Source organism: Sycon ciliatum, chromosome 5 (genome assembly GCF_964019385.1).
Source record: "Sycon ciliatum chromosome 5, ocSycCili1.1, whole genome shotgun sequence".
In the NCBI taxonomy this organism is placed as follows: domain Eukaryota; kingdom Metazoa; phylum Porifera; class Calcarea; order Leucosolenida; family Sycettidae; genus Sycon; species Sycon ciliatum.
Window position 1 is genome coordinate 13,635,182 of NC_088647.1, and position 19,597 is coordinate 13,654,778.

A 19,597-nucleotide genomic window follows, 5' to 3' on the forward strand; every position below is an offset into this window, starting at 1 on the left:
TTGAAGGGTGGCCAGCCGCTTTTGCTGATGTTCTGCAAACTCCATCGCCGAACATGCTGATGCAAAAGTGACAGAGTGCTACAGGATACTGGCATCAGGGCGAGCTTCGACAATTTCAGCTAGGGCCGCAACATCCGCAACAGCATCATGAGCAGCGAACTCATTCCCAACGATGAACTATAAATCAATCTGAGGCTGTAGCTTGGGAGCTCCGGTATCGCGGTTTAGGGATCAGAGTGTTCACCCAGCACAAAAATGAACACCATCGACACACACATCCGTGCACACATACACACACACACACACACACACACACACACACACGCACACACACACATGCATGCTCTCACACGCAATAGAACACACGCGCGCGTACACACATACATTCACGCACGTGTGCGTACCCACCCACATGCATGTGCACACTCATGTGCATGAGTGGAGATGCCCGCATACACATGTCACACCAACATGCCCTGGGAGCGGTCATGCACGTGTGTATAGTATGTGTGCGAGGGCACGTCCACATGAGCGCATATGCATGTGCATGTTCATACATGCGTATGGTGCACACATGCACAAACATGCAGGTCTATGCAAACACACACGCTCGCGGCCGCCGCGCATACAGTGTGCTCATACATTTCCATAGCCATAGGGTGGCAATGACTCGCAAATATCATGAATAAATCTTATGAGATTGAAAAACGCACTTACCCAAAGCAGCTTTGGTGTTGCTTGTGGAAGCACGGGGGCCAGGGTGTTGAGCAGTTACAGGGCTATCTGTATCTATAAAATTCTCCATCCCACACTGCTGCCACGGAATGACAAGTACGCTGCCCAGGTCGTACCTCTTCTCTTCAACGCAATCAATGAGCGCCAGAGGTTTGCCACATCCAGGATTCTGGCACGCAGACAATCCCACAGCCAGATACCTGAGATGAACGATTCGTCGACCGTGAAGAGGGGCACTGAACGACCTCTTCGCGGGAGTCGAATCCAGTGGCGTTAGTGGTGGAGATCGCCCTTTCCGTTTTTCAGGAACTCGATCGATCGTTTGAGTTTGCGAAGCGTCCCCCTCCTCGGCTTCTTGCATCGTCCAGAACGCAGAATGAGAGGCGCGTCGTGGGTGACGGATTACTCTCCCGCGTCTTCATCTCCACGACACGTCGGCAGGAGAACCGAGCTATCCAAAAACCGCCAATGTCAAAACAAATCCGCAAGTCCACTAGTGGCTGAGCTTCTTCCTCAAATCTTGTCTCGACTCGAGCAGGCGCTGCGAAGTCATGGGGTCAAACTACAATCATGTATGATGTAGTTTACTGTGCATGATCGCGTCCCATTTTTCCACTCCGAAAGGCATTATTTTTCAGAAAAAGATTCGGAAATCCAACATGGCGCTAACCGTCGCGAACCTCCTTAAAGGGGAAGTATACCCTAAAATCAAATTTTCACCAGTTGTAGTCTTCGGGGTGCTGAGTCGAATGGTCTTGGTCCGAGGAAGCTGAGACGCTCCCTTCCTACTTGAATCCCAATCGAACTCGCGCACTTCCACCGAAACTGGGTGACTGCGCCCTACTAGATGGGGATTTGTATGCAAAATGTCACTAAAAGCGCCATTTCGTTCTTATAAAAGCACGGATGACCGCCATTGGCCCATAATGTTGTAGTCTTTTGGACGCTGAGTCGACTGGTTTTGGTCCGAAAAGGCTGCGATGTAGCGTTCCTCCTTTATTCCCAATCGAACATGGTTGAACAAGCGGTCACGTGCTTCTGCGTACACCAGTCACCTGGTCACCGTGCCTGCAGGGTACAACTTACTAGCCTGTTTGACCTTTTTTGGGTGCAGTCCTGTCACTCGAGTTGAACTCGAGTTGAACCTTGGTGTGAAAGTTGTCACCCGCTGGCGTGGTGACCAGGTGATTTGGGCACCCAGGAGCACGTGACCGCTTGTTCTACCATGTTCGATTGGGAATAAAGGAGGAACGCTGCATCGCAGCCTTTTCGGACCAAAACCAGTCGACTCAGCGTCCAAAAGACTACAACATATGGGCCAATCGCGGTCATCCGTGCTTTTATAAGAACGAAATGGCGCTTTTAGTGACATTTTGCATACAAATCCCCATCTAGTAGGGCGCAGTCACCCAGTTTCGGTGGAAGTGCGCGAGTTCGATTGGGATTCAAGTAGGAAGGGAGCGTCGCAGCTTCCTCGGACCAAGACCATTCGACTCAGCACCCAGAAGACTACAACTGGTGAAAATTTGATTTTAGGGTATACTTCCCCTTTAAATCGTTTGCAGGCAACCTGCCTACACTCAAGAGAGCACTGCATTTCACACAAATCCATTAGGGGTATCGTTTCAACGTTTTCACGAAGACCGAAACGTTGAAACGATACCCCTATAGGGCCCTAATGGATTTGTGTGAAATGCAGTGCTCTCTGGAGTGTAGGCAGGTTGCCTGCAAACGATTCAAGTATAATGAAGCTGCGTGAAGCGTCCTTCAAAATTTTGAAGCTCATAACTAACGTTACTTTATTGGATAACACCGTGACTGTGTATTCACTGGGTATAAAAAATGGCCCCGAAAAGACCAACTCCCATTATTGCAAACAAAAACCACTGGTCCCTTAGTGTTCGTCCTAAAGACGTTTGACTGTAATACCGAGCATAATCCGCCAAGGGCTGCTTGTACTGAGCTCACCATACCATTAGATTGGACCACAGCATAGTTTAGCCCCACCAGCATAATGTAGCATAATCACTGGCATAATTCGGGCATAATGGAAAGCATAATTCGGCAATTTACCGACCATAATTTGCCAAGGGCAAGCATTCTGCGTGACACTTCATGAATAACACAGCTTGTGAGTTACACTACAGGCGGTAAATCCACTCATTACTATACCTGTACTGTAGATCTACCATGGTGTCATTAGATAATTTTGGAAGTCTCTATGTCAGATCTGTCTGAGTATCTCTCTACTCAGGCATATCACTTATACTGTTATAATTATTATTATCAGTCCAGCGCTTCCACGAGGTAAGAAACTTCCCTTGGACACACCAAGTAACACGTTAGTTGACCAACCCTGCGCGCAGCCAACAAAGGCGCTACACCTGCCACCAAAACAGGGCAACAAAATAGTTCAAAGGCAAGTGGGTGTGCGTGAGACTGAGAGGGAGAGAGAGAGGGGGGGGGGGGGGGGGGTGTAGATCTACATAGTGTAGCCTAGCCTGTAGCCTGTAGGGTAAGATCCTCAAATCTGGAAAGGGAACTAACAAGTAACATGTAGCTAGCCGGTCGGTAGCAACGCGAGTTTCAAAATAGTAACAAGTTTCAACCCTTGTGTAGCTTCCACAGACTGTACTGCGGACTACATGTATCTGATTATGAGGAAGGTTGCAAACGAACTAACGTTACTTAGACCGTTCTCTCTTATTCTCTCTTCAGAGAACTTCGAAGTAGAAGTACTTTGTTGTAGTTTAGATGAGCATGTTCATGGTAGCGCTTTGTCAGGCGCAGCTGTCAGTTCCTTCCGTCATTCGTTGACCACGTAGAGTCTTCGTCTTGTCTTGAGCGCTCGTCTGACTGTAGTTTGGTGGCCGTCGCCTGCTTACTGCACCGCTACAGTATTTGTTTGAAGAGCTCGCAATCTGTCATGTCACCGCTCAGCCTCTTGGTGCATGCCGCAGAACTGAAGTAACGGATGTATACAATTCATCAGAACCTGGAAAAATCGGCAAGCGCTTACCTGGGATGCCGAAACCTCACAGGTAAGTCATTCGAGAATGCAGCGGATTCGGTTATAGATCGAATGGAAAAGTCCACGTGAATAGCAGAGTTGGAGGTTCAGTCCCAATAATAAGGAGTAGGGAGTTCGCCGACTTTCTTTCCTTGCAAGTGAGCCAGGCAATTAAATTTGAATGTTGGGGAAAGAAATACATGTACATGATTGTACAAAAAAATCAACAGATAATTTTAATCATAACATAAGGCAGAAGAATATCTACAAGTAAGATATGGGGCTTCAAAGTCATACGCTGACCTTCATCAAAACCATGACAACTGCATACAGCATGTGACAGCACACTGGCAAGAGTACATAAACAAGAGTGTGCAGCTCCGCTTGATTTGGCCCACGGCGGAGTTTTTTTTTTTATTGATGTCACCTTTTCTGGAGATCCAACGGTGAGTCCTACCGTACGAGGCATGCACTGTCACTGTGTGGCTGAGTGAACTCGGCAGGGTTTGCACTAAACTCGGCAGGGTTTGCACTAAACTCGGCAGGGTTTGCACTAAACTTACACTACAAGTACAGTAGAATCCTACAGAACTAGTAACAGAAGCGATAGAAAAAGTGAAAAAATCTCATTTTGAAAGCAGCTAAAACACAAACTCGTGATGAAGGTCCAGCGCATGCTTTGCGCATGCTTTGTACGACATGGATCATAGATTCTGCGAAAGGCGATGTCAAAAATATCCCCAGCGGACCATACCATCTGTGGAGTTGCCCGCTCTTGTTCATGTACTCTTGATACTGGTCTTGGCGCCGAGGAAACTATTGTTCACATACCTGGAATTCCCCTAATGAGAAGGCTTTCTTCAGGAACAAAACACGCAAGAAAGCATGCCATGGTCCTTATTCGGTGCGCCTCTCGCTCACTGGCTCTCGCTTTCTCCGCTCACTGTATCTGGTTTTTGCTGTATGTGTCCTCTTCCCTTGCCAGGTTTGGACGCAGTTTTCTATCACTGCCATGTTACTGTGTTGCAAGGTTTCCCATCAAGGAGTTTCGAGTACGGATCCGTGTGCACCGTGCTCCTGCAAGGATCACACCCTCTCTGATTGCCCGGATAAGACTGTAAACTTGTGAGTGTTCACATGAGCATTAAATGTTTCCATTTGTTTGTGGCCTGTGTCTTGGCTCTACCCCCGTGGTATTGAACACTTTTTGCAAGGATCTAGCAACATACTTGAATTAAATCAACAAATTTTGGCCGGCGAGAAACTTTGGCCGATCTCAAAATGAAACTTTTGGCCGATTGGGGTTTTCAAAAACGAAATCAATCGGTATGTGTTGCTCTCACTTGCAGTTCTGACTCAATTATGCATCATTTGCCAATAATTAAGATAAACTTTGGACGGTGATTTACTTTGGCCGCTAGGTACCTATCACTCAGAAGTAGCAACAAACTCGGCCATTTGAAAATAATATCAACCGTCCCACCTCTCCACACTGCACTCTTGGCCCACATTCACAACAACGCTAGGTACCAAGCAGCGAAATTAGATTACCAGCGAAAATTAGTTGATCTACAAGTTAACATGGTTATAATTATGCACTCCATTCTCCTTTTTTCTCATGCAGACATTTTAAAAGTGAATGTTCTATTCAATTCCTGTCGACCCAGCTTTTCAGAAGCAATAATACACTATTACGGGAATTGTAAGTAGTATTTTGACTATTTGTACATTATCTTCTTATTTGTTTGGTTCCTAAGCTTATTGTAGTGTATTTCTGCCCACCGTTTGCAGAGAGTATTGCGCTGATATCTCATTTCAGTGCGAGGTAGCCATAAATCAAGACAAAACACTGTTGAGTGATGTGGAAGCTATATGCGGATGGAGGCCGTTAATGCTTAGTGCTCTGAAAAAATGCAAAATTGATTTTCCGTAATACTGACCTACGGCCCTTCGTTCAACACAATTTGGTGATCAATAAGTTGATCACCATTGTCGTTCTCCTCTTCCCCATCGTCTCTCTTGTCCTATCTCTCTTTCTTTCTTTTTTTACGACCATACTCCTCATGAGTTTCTCGCTCCACATATACTCCACACAAAGACATAGACAGCAATAGCGACAGCACACAAAGTGAAGGGTAGTTGGCCGCAGCCAGATGTGACAAACCAGATGCCATATTTGCAACTGAAAATGTTTCGCGAGAAATCGTTTCTCGCCTATCTCGCTGCGCTCGGCCGGCGAGAAATACAACGTCTTCTGGCTTGCATATGTTGGTTGTTCCTATTCATGTTCACCCCACTATGCAGGCAGGCATAGTGGGATGGTCTAAGACCATGATTGAGAAACAGAGGGAACCAGGTTCAAGTCCTGCTTGGAAGCGGAAGGATTTTTCCAGCCGTGCTGCGCGGACCCACAGTTAAATTGGGAACTCGTGGCCTGGCACGAGGGAAGCACGGATGCAGTGAATGGGATTTTCGGTCTTTGGCCATTGTGTGGTGGGTCTGATCTACTCACCTCCCATCGCTTAGGCCCAGGTCACACCGAAACAAGCCACTTTGGGCTTGTTATCGCTGGCGCTCAGCTGGCTTGCGTGATCCCTGTGACGCGGTCACACCAGACCTTGAGCTTGCAAAGCTTGAATGGCTTGTTTTTCTTACCCGCCAAATTTTGAATATCTCGAAACACACCAATGTTTGCAAGAAACTGGAGAGCAGAACGTTCGCGATCTAAAACTGTACTTGTTCTAGTGTTCAGTTTTGATGAAGAAGCAAAGGAAGCCCGGAATCTGAATTGCGAAGTCGTGCTCTTTTTATTTGTTCGGTGTGCATGGACGCGATGGTTCGGGTGGTGTTTCCTGATGTCGAGCTTTCTGCCCCGCCGGTTGCCGTTATTGAACTCAGTTGCAATCCACTCTCTTCTTCGTACCCGGCTTTCTTCATGAATTCGGTCGTGAGTGTGGTGCCTTGTCTTGGCCTCAAACCACAGCTCCAACAATCTACGCAGCAGTCTAGAGGCACAGCGGCATAAATCCACGGTCGTCGGGCAAAATCCAAATCAAACTGAATACAGTGTAGTTGGGGTAGACAGACTCACGGTCAAAACCAAAGGCACAGGGATAGCACGGTTCCACGGACACAAGAAAGAACATCAATATCAGTTCATCATGTCAACTAGCTACATGGTGTGCTCCGGAGCTCCAAGCGCACTCAAATTATTTTTTGAATTTCAGCTTTCAGCCGCTTGTACAAGCTGTGGCTGAAACAAGCCGGAAAAAAACGGCTGAGAGTCAGCCACGGCTGAAAGTCGCTTGTAGGACATTTTTCAGCCATTTCCATGGTAATAGTGACGTAAACAAGCGCTTGTTTTGGCTGAACGGCTGAATCGAGCTCGGTGTGACCGCGGCCTTAGGAGCTGCATCTGCGCCTTGATCCAAGAACGTGGTGGCGTTCCTGCGGATGCGGAAAACTCGGCTTCCAGCCAAGTCTCACGCAAACCGTGAAATATTTAATTTGTTTTATTCATGTTCATCAAGTATGACATACTTCCTATACGTTATATGATTTTTTTTCGTTTGCTGTCCTCCCAGGTTGTTAGCCGACAACCGCTTAAAGACCATACCCGCGAGTCTATTCCGTAATCTTAAATCTTTGCGAAACTTGTAAGTAGCGAAAGCATCACGTGCGGACAATTGAATTGTGTAGTATTGCTGTTTACTAGATACCGTATTTGCCCCATTGTAAGTCACACTCGATTATAAGCCGCACTCCCTTCTTCAAGTTTGAGCCGTATTGTTTAGATATATTCACTTCGGTAGTGAGTCACGCTCGATTGTAAGGCGCATCCCATGTTTTGGCCTTGAATTTTAGTGTAAAAAGGTGTGACTTATATTCGGGGAAATACGGTACATTTCCTGTCTCCATAGTGAGGACGGTCCTCATGCCATTGCCTTGCACTGGTTAACAAACTTCATTCCCTGCAGCACACCCTGCAGTAATACATCCAATCCCGATGGCCTCCAAAGTTTTATGACAGTTCTTTGTGATCTTGTGCTCGCAGAGACTTGCAAGGAAATGTTCTCACACACTTGCCCGGCGGTCTTTTCAAGTTTACTGTCAGCTTGATGAAACTGTAAGTGCTTCCTAAACCTTTTCCTCTGGTTGTGTAGACTCCGCTGTAGCCACTCCATCTGGCACACAATCATACACCACTGCCCAAAACAGTCTCTCGGCTACATTTCTTCCAAACATATTATAGTTTCAGGGTTCTAGCCAAAGGGGGGTAGGGGGGCGCAGCGCCCCCCCCCCCCCCCCTACTTCGTTTGCGCCCCCCCCCCCCCCCCCCTGTGAAAAAGTGCCGCCCCCCTACTCATTTTTCGATTTTTGTGTTTTTCACGCCATTCAACGAAAATACAGTCGATAGTCACTACTAGAGGGTTCATAAAGGCACATTTGTGAGGGGTGAAGTCGGGGTTCACCCTGTATGTTACATTTTGCATGGCAAGACAATTTTGGACAATGGAAAAAGATGGGTCATGAGGTAACTTTTTCCCATGCCCGCCCCCCTACTATATTGACCTGGCTAGAACCCTGAGTTTTATCCAAATGTTTAGGCCTAGCCTGAAAATTTGTATAGAACTATAATATGTTTGGAAGAAATGTAGCCGTGTGACCCTTTTAGGTAGTGGTGTATAATTGTGCTTCCTAAACAAGCTCATATCCTGCCATGTCAGTGTGTGTACTTTCTTTGACTCACTGGTTAAAATGAAGGTGGCGGCAGTCAATATTTTTCTTCAGACTAAGTTTCTCATTCCGCTCCGTGAAAGAGGGCTGTGAGTTGCCTCTCAATGTATCCTTGGCAACAATGTTAGGTTTAAAGAAACTGCACATGCCTTACTGCCGATAGGAGCATGTAAACAACAAGTGGGACCCTAGAAATTGAGTTCTGAAAGTGCTTTTGGCCGAGAAGGTTTTCGAAGATGTTGGTGTATTCACTCTTGATGCGATGAAGCGGTGGTACAACATGCAGGAGGGTATGCAGTGCATTCCATTTTGCGCAGTGTCAAAATGGCTGCACATGCTTCGATTTGCTGCTGCGATGGAAATTCCAGTGCACATCTTGTAGGATCGCCTCCGAAAAATGTGCTGTTTGATATTTTATTATTTTATCCATGACTTTCAAGTTCCTTAGCAACTGTTTCATGTGAACATTTGGTAACTTATACTAAAAGGGAGTGTGCTTGGCAAAGTGGTTAAAGCATTGGCCTTCCAAACGTGAGGTTTCGGGTTCGATTCCTCGCGTGAGAGGAAAAAACATGCGCAAGTAATTCCACCTGTGACAACAGATCACCTTTTCCTTTTTGACAGGACATGCTGCATGCCTGTGTATACTTTTCTTGCTAGGGTCTATGCAAGCTTTTACTTTAATACTTTTGTTTCTCACCAGGAGATTGTCGCGCAATCAATTAACACGTCTGCCACCCCATCTCTTTGACAATCCTCAAAAGCTGACGTATCTGTAAGTGAACATTCTGCCGCATAATATAATAGACATGGTTAGCATTTTACCGTTCACGTTATTTTCGACAGTCGGCGTGTAGATGGCGAGTCTACTGATTCTTGTATGTTTTCGAGACCCGGTTAGCAGTTCGGCTTCTGAGTCCTGAAAGACTCCTGACTCCTTACGCAACGATCGACTTGTGACGCAACCCTAGTTGGAATCTTACCGTTTCGTTCTCCCGCTAAAAAGAGCTTTCTATCGTCGAAACGGTACCAAACCGACGGTATTTTTGGGTTTGGGGTACGAGTACCGTTGGATCTAGAGCGTGAACGGTAAAATGCCATGTCCACACACACAAAAAACGGTACAGGCCGACCATCGAAAATAGTGTGAACGGTAAAATGCTAACCATGTCTATTAGGCCATATTGTTACCGTCTTAATGTAGGTTTGCAGCGTACGGCAAACCGTAGTTATCGCTGACAACCGAGCAGCAGGCAAAAGCCACGCGCGTGGCTAGGCGCGCAACAATGGGGGTGTCTGGCATGCAATGGCGGGCAGCCGTACTGGGGAAAGCCCAGGCCGCAGTACGAGTACGCCCATATGCGCGGGCGAGACTACCCCATATTTGCATAAAGGTATCAGCGCTACTAATGCAATGTTTACTACAAGCAGGGCTCATGGCGCCTAATCTCTATATTAGGAAGCAGTTCCTTTCATGGCACGAAAGGACTCCAGCGCGCGTACTAAGCCTCAGCCAAGGTACAGTACTAACCGAGTACGCAAGATAGAACAGGCGGTGTGGCGGAGCAAACATACCACGTATGGAAGAGGCGAAGTCTCCGGATGCCGCCCGGCCCACAATGACAGACACCACCATGCTTATATGGGAAATAAGGCGCGAGAGCCCACCAGGTAAGGCGGGCCACATAAGCACGTGGCAAGCGCAAATAGCGTAAGACGTACCCACGAGGCCACAACGCGAGAGTACGACAGCATGAGCAGAGTACGAGAGTACGAGGCCGGATCAACGCAGACCAAGGTGTGGTAGTGCCACAGCACGAGGCACCTCAGCAGTTGGAGGTGGCGAACGCAGGGACAGCATCAATATTGGCAGCTAGCAGCAGCAGCAGATGGGCGTGATTTTTTTTTTTTTTCTTCAAGACTAGCAACGAGGAGCAGCAGGCAACCCTCGTTTCACTCGTGATTGCTTAATCACATGGCAAAAACAACAAAAATGCAACCCCATTCTATGGTGCTATGATGTGTGTGTCTCGGGGGGAGGGGCGATAACTGTACATGTATGTCATCACCTGTTTAAGTTAAAGCCATGCCAGTATATTCGATTAGAATCCCTGAGCCAGTCTCAGATGTAAAGTCATGGCCTTTATAACTGAGATAACACTTGAACTATGTTTTTGTAAAAAGAAGCAATGAGTACCAAAATCAATTTTCTAGCCCAGCATCAAGTGCAAAACTCGGATTTAGATTGACATTCTGTGTGGACATTGACTTTTATAACATGGCGTAGTAGGTGGGTAATTTCGCATCTAGAAACACATTGCGGGAAATCACGCGACACCTGTACGTCCTCCGTATACAAAAACTTCGTGCCTTTTTTTGAAAGCTGCGCACAGCTCTGGAATTGTTCCGTTTGACTCGGAATAACACTCGTGGCATTGTCTAACCGGTTTACAAGCTATATACAAAGAAAAAAGCAAACTCAGACGAATGAGATTGAGTTTTTTCAGAGTCTTCGTCGCTCATGTCATTGTCACCTGACGACGCTGACTCTGCATCGCCAACAGTCGCTGCTTCCGCTCGCATTTCGTTCAGATTCTTGTCACCTGCAGTGATGATCCGACGCTGGACTTTGGCTACGTCTTCTTCATCTCTAGAGTCGTGTACGAATCGGTGTCGACTATATTCAGTCGTTCCAACCCGCGACCTCCGTTATACCGTGAAACGAGTCGTACAAGCACATCCACACGCTTCGCATTTTCTCGCCCGGATAATCCTCCCAAGCATTCTACAATGGCTTCGAGGAGCTCCCTGCGACTCCCCTTGGCGACAAAGGAGACGTCTGACTGGAGAGAGGCGAAGAAAGCCAGGCTATCGACATTCTGATCCTGAGTCTGCGCTGGTTGCACGACGACTGAAATGTTTCATCTTGCAGTGCGAGCGAAACAAATCTATGTTCTCACACTGCGTAGAGTATGGCCCTATGGGGCCGCGCACCGCAAGTACGAGCCTGGCCAGTTTCAGGGCAGCGAGTGCCGCGTGACCCCGTGTTCCAGCCAAGAGCTACACTTCGTCACTGTGTCAGTTTCGAGCAAGTAAGTGTTAGTTTTTTTTCATTTGACTCTTGGGTTTCTGTCAGCAACGTCCTCACACGCATGGCGTCCGTGGAGAATCTGTTCCGGATCAACCAAACTAACCTCGACATGGACGTGGGTTGTCGATGACAGCCTTTGGCGCCGTTCGTTGAGCAGGTTCTTGCTCAAAAACACCGTTCAAAAAAGTCACGAAGTTTTTGTATACGGAGGAAGTACATTTTCGATCTGCAGGATGAAGATGACGACGCCCATGCATTTGGTATCAGGGAGTAGTAAGATACTGGTATATCACTACTCCATGCCTCAAATCGTACTGTCAAGGGCATACGGGGAGTGTAGCATGCCATCGCTTACATTTTCCAGCTTAGGGTTGCCGGTACAACATTACACCTTCAAGTAGCCGAGCCCGTTGGCAACAGACCCAGCACAATCAGGCATAAGTGTACCCACCAACCGAACTAGCTGGCACACACACACACCTTTGACCTTTGACGCCCATCGCCGGAGGCGATGATAGCAATGCTACGGCAGAAGCCATAGCAACTTGTGCTGGGATTACACCATTCAACAGCTTGCAAGGCTGAAGAATTGACCGTCACTATTCAGCCTGGTCTACACCATACAGCTATTTGGAGTGACATTTTCTGGCCAGTGAATCCCTTTTTTGGTCTTTTTCATTTTTTTTCTTTTTCTTTTTTTTCTTTTTTTTTCCCGCACACACATCACACCACATACTCCGGCATGCACTGGCTGTTGGTAACCACCCAGGAGAATGAAAGAAATGTCAGGAAGAGTCTGAGAAAGAGAAGAAAGACGTGTGTGACCATAATCGTCGGGAATCGAACCCGCAATCTATCGATTGGAAATCGCTGCACATACCACTGCACCATATGGGACACACACACACACACACACACACACACACACACACACACACACACACACACACACATACGCACACAGTGACACACATACGCACACAGTGACACACATGCACACGCATGCACACACATCACGTGCAGCTCATGCGCTGCACTTTTAAAGTCCCTGCTTTGCGGGCCACCTGGTGGTTTTCTGTTTCAAACAAGTGACTACCTTACAGTAGAACAAAGATCCTGCTAAAACGTCTCAGAGAGAGACACCTCCACCTCATTGCCCACCCCAGTATAGAAGTGAAGACCAGGAGGTACATACTGCATTTTTGGAAATTAGCGCCGGTCTCTTTTATCGCCCGTCAGAAAAAAACCAAATCAGGGCTTTTGTGTGGATTTTTGTCAAATTGGGTGATTTTTGGGCTCGCAAACTACTAAGTGCCTTGGCCAGTATTGCAGAAAATAAGCGCGTACTGCATTGACATACCCTCAACAGAACTGGACAATCAAGTTGACCACAATACATACTTACGTAGCCAAGCTTCACTCTCCTCATATCTTCCCTGGGCTTCACACTTTTGGCAAGAGAGATGTCATATAGAGTGGTTTCACATCTGTCACATGACCACATGGGGCAGCCATGTTGGTTCCAACTCCACACAAACCCTGCATCTATGGGTCACATGATGTCGGCCATGTTGATTGCACTGTCCACATGCCATGATCACTTTCTGCACAAACTTAGTCACATGACAAAGATGTGAAACCACTCTATAACCTCTCATTAGAACATGGACGATCTGGTGGTCTAGGAAACGATTAATCAGCGACGTTCCTACCAGGGGCCTTATCTGAGTTCAAAGCCTGCTGAATTGTAATTTTACTACTCTTTCATGACGCGCTCAGGGCCTTGTGTTCACTTAATTAAAGCCACTGAATGTATTCCTGGCAGGTGTGTACAACTTTGTGTACACGTTACTTCAAAGTTACAGTGTAGATATATGAACCCTGCAGGAAATTTAATTTACGGTGTGCGACTAAGACAAAGAGCTTTCTTAGTTTCTTCGTATTTCATGAATGAAACCGTTCCTCCTGTATCACAGCTATTCAGTTTAATCTGTACGACTTTCCTTTGTCCAAAGCCAGCTGAGGTGGACATCCCCGAGTGAGGTGATATGTGGAGACATTCCTGAAAGGGGTGCGGTATGTGGAGACATACCTGAGAGCTAGGGTGGTATGTAGAGACATTCCTGAGAGCTAGGGGTGGTATGTAGAGACATTCCTGAGAGCTAGGGGTGGTATGTAGAGACATTCCTGAGAGCTAGGGGTGGTATGTAGGGACATTCCTGAGGGCTAGGGGTGGTATGTGGAGACATACCTGAGAGCTAGGGTGGTATGTAGAGACATTCCTGAGAGCTAGGGGTGGTATGTAGAGACATTCCTGAGAGCTAGGGGTCCTGGCTACCAATGGACGAGATTTCAGGGTCACAGCTTGCGCAATGGCTTTGTACTTTTGGAATGGCCACTCGACGTACTCAGCACAAATTCTCTATTGCATGCATGCACAATATGTTCAAATTTCGTTTTTTGGTGACTTTACCACCGTCATGGAGGCTGGTCGGTGAGGAGCAGGTAGCCATCGCTTGTGGAATCAAACACATGGTTCCACTATGTGGCTGATTCTGCAAGAGCCAGGTCCATACGAGGAACATTCGCTTTGTGTTTTGCCATCGAAGTAAGTCAATTTCCTTGTTTTCAGTTTTTTTTACGTTCAACGTTTCTAAGATATTTTGAATTATTGACTTTTCATTCTTTCATGTTCACTGCCTCGCTTGCCGTCTGATCTGGATAATGTGATGGAGGTGACTGTTGGTTACTGCCTGGTATAACGGTTGTCGTGCTGTTGCTGTATTTCCGTTCTGCTCGCGACCTTGTAGATCACAAACGATTTGAAATCACATGAATTGTACTTACCGTCGTGCGTGCAGTTGTTGTAGTACGTTATTTTGTGTACGTCGTGTGTACGTCATGTTGGTGCATGCGCGTGTTGCTGTGGTGTGAAAAGCTGTCTTCGTCTTGAGTTCATCATGTCTTCGCCTTGAGTTCATGATGTCTTCGTCTTCAGTTCGTCATGTCTAGTTGTGTTTCTTCGTCGTGTCAATAAACAGTCTTCTAAATGTAGTTATCGTCGCCCCTTTGTACAAGTGTGGAGATGGCACGGGACTGGGAGCAGGCAGAGAAAAGCGAGTTACAACACAGTATTAGGAAACGCTGTGCAGATTTGATCGTCGCAATGTATCTGTATGTGTGTCTGGTCATCCTGTGCCACGCAAGAACTCCAACCAGACGCATTCGTCCTCGGCCCTGTTGATCGATTGTCCACTTTCCTTGAAGAACGATCGATCAAAAAAATCGAGGACTTCTTGCAAAAAAACGGCTGAAAAAAGGAAGAAAAAGGGTGGTCAGAATGAGATTCGAGTACACAACCATGGTCCTAGCAGTTTATGTGGATGTCGCTCATAGATGCGAGATTTCGCGCAATGAGCTTGGACAGCAGTGGTGTTTCAAATATGGGGCAATGGCTTTAAAGACGCGGACACATGTATATGTACGGTGACCAGTCCAGACCCTGTGAGCAGAAAAAAAGGTTTGCATCCAACAATTCACTCGCAACCCCACTACCACTCGTAGCTGGTGTGTAGCGTTGAAACAGACTTGCTTCATTTGCCCCGGACAATGAAGGGCAGGAAAATTATCCACGGATCCCAGTGAGGCCTTTATGGCCGAAACAGCTTGCTGTCTACAGCATTGGATAGATCCCATTTATGGATTTTTCCAAATCAAACGGAATGATGATATATTTCTGCATTAAGTGGCAGCCAGAAAAACATTTTCAATGCAGAATGAATTCCATTTGGGAGCCCATTTGGTTGGGAGTACTTCATCGCAAAATTTCAGACAAAGACCCTTTGACTCACCCCTAGTCTTCGGGAAATTTTCACTTTGCAAGCTAGCACTGACACTGACAAGAACTGACTAAGAAGCCATGTGTATATTGGAGTCCTGTGTACTCCAGAATTTCAAATTGACCATGTCCCATAAGAGCTAGCTGAATGCACCAAACAAGACAGCAAACATTTGATTGGACTCGGATGGAGAGCCAAGGAAGAATTTATAGAAAAGAAAAAGGACCAAGTCGGTCAGTGTCGTGCAATGTTATCGCATGAGCTGACTGTTTGGTAACTGATGGTGTAAGTGGACATTATAGTGTAACTTGTAGTTTTGGTCCTTTTTCTTTTGTATGAACATTTAATTGTTGTGTTTTCCCTCCAGCGGGTTGGACGACAATCTTCTTGAGCACTTACCTGATGGTATATTTGATGGTCTTCGATCGTTAATTTCTCTGTAAGTATGATAGTGAACAAACTGAGCGTATAAGTGCAGTGTACTTCCTACGCGTCATTACGGCAATTGTCACATTTATGACTTGGGGCTCCCCGCGTGCTAGTTTGTACATGAAGTGTGTGGGTTCCAGTGAGGGCTGCGTCCCACCTGCCTGTGTGGATTCACAGGAAGTGTTAGCTACGAAGTCTGAAGAAAATGTTGAACGGTCTCTGCTGGGATGATGACTACACCATAGGTCAGTGGTTAGAGCATCGCTGGCTACAAGCGATCCCTGGTTCGAGTCCTGGTGGTGACAGTCAATTTTGACAGTCAATTTTTTCTTCAGCCTTTTCCCGTTTGTGTCTTTCCCTCAAACCAGTGAAAACTGTCACTTCCCAGAGCGATTTTTTCAAATTTATTTTGTCCACACTCAAAGGGCAAAGAAATCAGCTAGAAATCAAGACCGAGCATTGCCGACAGACTACTAAGCTTGAGTTTGTGATCTCCCGCTTCACTGCACTTGCGGCTGAGGTCGACGTCTTCATCAGAGTTTGAGGCAGACCCTTCAGCACTCAACAAGATGCTGAACAAGACGCGCGTTCAAAAAATCAAAAAATTCTGGTCATGAAAATCCGTTTTCAAGCGATCGATTATTATTTTATTTTTTTTAATCTTATTTTACTAGGGAATTTCCAACAGGCGTCATCGCCTTCTTACAGGGAATCCTAAGAACATCTTAATGGATGATCGAAATTCACTGCGGCAGGTGAATTAGAAAGGCGGTAAGCAGGTGGCAGTGCATTCCACCGGTCAGCGCCTACGTAAGAAATTGCACTGAAACCTATGCCTCCAGGTGGCAGGCAATGACATCAAACTAGCATTTTTTGAAGTCATAGCCAGCAATCGCATGTCATCACGTACATTCAAAATCAACATAATTTTTCGAATCGACCTTTTTTTCAGGATCACTTTTCAACGAGGACGAAGCAAAGTCGGCCGAACGAAGCCTAGAGGAAGAAAATCACCCTCTCCACTTGACCATCATGATACTGACATAGATACGAGATGAAACAACTAAAAAATCCACAAGAAAACTGTACGGCCATCATCGCGCTGACTTTGGTCTGACTTTGGTCTGAGAATTTCTATCACGATCAAAAATGTACAAGGAGCACTCAAAAATAAGCAACAGACGTACCTCTATCGCTCTCTACTCCTTTTTCAAGGCACAAAAGTCGACTCTCCACTTTCAAACCAGGGACCAGACATACCAGTGGTCCTTTTCAGCTGCTCCACGAGCGCAGGAAATGTTCACCAAGGGGCGCAGAGCAGCATCCATTCCAGAAAAAGAGCTAAAATACGAGTGAGACTGCATGCCTGAGTACATGAGTACATGTATGAGTACATGCAGAAAATAATCAATTTCAGCGTTTCTGCTCCAAACAGCAACTAGCTTCGACTAGAAACAAAGATTACACCAAAGGATCAAACAACAACCATTTTCTGCAGTTTTTTTGCAGATGGCTTCCTTGTGCTGGGCTCAGCACGCCAAAAATCACACCTCGGAGGAGTACAAAAATTACAACTCTCAGATGTCCTCGACTGCTGGCCATGATTCTGTAACAACCTTCCGGCGGGATTGGGAAAGCAGTTCCACACCTTCCTTCCTTGACAAGCTCTTTGCTGATTTAGTTGGTGTTTTCAGACCTGCTACCTTTGCAGCAACATGCGCCACACGTAGCGCTTTTTAGGGATTTGAGAACACTTTGTTCTTGCCATTGTCAACTTCAGCATGTCGAATTCAGGAGAGATGCCAGGATTCTTATACCCGAGCTTCCTGTCTTGATAAAAGCCCACGCAACGATGTGGGCCGGAACGAACTCGAGAAAAAGATACTTCCTCTAGGACGAAATAGTGCAGAGCGCGATAAATTTGTTTGGTGCGGAAGAGAGCTCCGAGACCACCACGGCTTCCGTAACAAGTAGACATTGCGCAGGAAGAGTCGTACCAATGTTCGAACACAGAAAACAGCGATTCCGACAGTCAGACTAAGACAAGCAAGTCACAAACATTGCGATGTGCGAAGCGACAATTGTACTGACCCAGATGAAGTACATTAAAAAAGATAAACAGTTAGGGGAAGTGAACTGCCTGAAAAGAGAAAAAAATGCCAACCGCACCAGGACTCTAACCCGGACCTTTCTTGTCATGAGCAATGCTCTACTAGTAACCATCTGAGCTATGGGACCAAGCAGGACCTAGAAGACGCTGACGCGGTGTTCACTCCAAAGGCAGCTCGCAACACGTGCCACACATACTGATGGCACTTGGGTCGTTGTCCCTACCCCGGGGACCAACCATGGTCAGTTTCTGGAACTACTACCAGAGTTGAAAGAAAGTGATTGGCTGTTGACCTTGAGTTTGAAGTTTATCCCATTCCCTTTTGAGTTTAAAGATTAATTCCTTAAATGGTTTGACTCTCCCGTGATCATTTGGACACTCGGTACATGCATGCGAACAATCAAACATATGCTCACGTGATCACTGGGTCTAGTGATATGAAGCAAACGTGATAGGGGCAGCCCTATGATATTGTGTAAACGCCCGTCGTTCACCTGTGATCATTTGGTCATGTGGTAATTGACTGTGAACATTGCACACACACACACACACACACACACACACACACACACACGCACACACGCGCACACACACACACACACACACACACACACACACACACACACACACACACACACACACACGCGCGCGCGCGCACGCACACACGCATGCACACACACACACACACACTTGTACTTGTACTTGCTCACTGCCAAAACTGTTCGTGTGGGTCTCCCTGGGAGAGGGGAGAGAGACTCAAAAGGAATCTTGGAAAGATGACTCAATTGGCTATTGAACCGCCCAACGGCCGACACCCCTTTAAATCCCTAAACTATGGGTTGACTTGGAAGTGATCCCACTTATGTGCTCATCACACCTCAGTAAGTAGGTGAGGACAAGGTGCAGAAAAAGGATTGAAGGCATCAGGGTATCCGTCTTGGGATCCAACTGCAGTTACCCCTGCCCCTAGTGAAGGTCTACTTGCTACTAGAGCGGGTGGCTAATCAGAGTGGATCTGATATAAGCTTCACAAGCGCCATACATGCACGCATATACATGTACACACACGTGCACACACACACACATGCACATGCTCACAAGCGCACGCGCGCACACACACACACACACACACACACGCACATACACACACACACACACACACACACACCGACACCATTGGACCATTGGACGCCCATCGCCGGAGGCGATGATAGCGATACTACAGCGGAAGCCATAGCAGCTTGTGCTGGGATTGCACCAATCAACAGCTTGCAAGGCTGAAGAATTGACCGCCACTATTCAGCCTGGTCTACACCACACAGCTATGAAGTGGGTTTTTCTGGCCAGTGAATCCCTGACACACACATACACACACATTTTACAGGTTGCTTGATTCTGGACAAACTATAATATCACTATGTGACATCACAATCCTTTGGCAAAGCTCAGGCAATGAGATTTTTTCTTCTTACACAAAGTTAAAAATTTGTCACATACCATTTGTTCTCTTCGTTTATGTGTAGGGATATGAAGGGGAATTCTTTGATAGAATTACCAAGTGGTCTTTTTAGGAATAGCATCAAGTTGCGTTATCTGTAAGTGATGCGTTACCAACTAACACGTTACATTTTGCCTAGAGTTAATCT

The 19,597-nt window shown here is 46.5% G+C and overlaps 1 protein-coding gene across 1 annotated transcript; it reads left to right on the plus strand.

The window, feature by feature from the left end:
- Window positions 1-3,434: 3,434 nt before the first annotated feature.
- On the plus strand, window positions 3,435-19,550 carry LOC135816802 (platelet glycoprotein V-like). Its single transcript, XM_065329903.1, has 8 exons — window positions 3,435-3,776; window positions 4,731-4,870; window positions 5,370-5,447; window positions 7,330-7,401; window positions 7,800-7,871; window positions 9,186-9,257; window positions 15,780-15,851; window positions 19,475-19,550. The coding sequence occupies exons 2-8, from the start codon at window positions 4,758-4,760 to the stop codon at window positions 19,548-19,550; spliced, it is 555 nt and encodes a 184-aa protein (XP_065185975.1). The 5' UTR covers window positions 3,435-3,776; window positions 4,731-4,757.
- The last annotated feature ends 47 nt before the right edge of the window (window positions 19,551-19,597 follow it).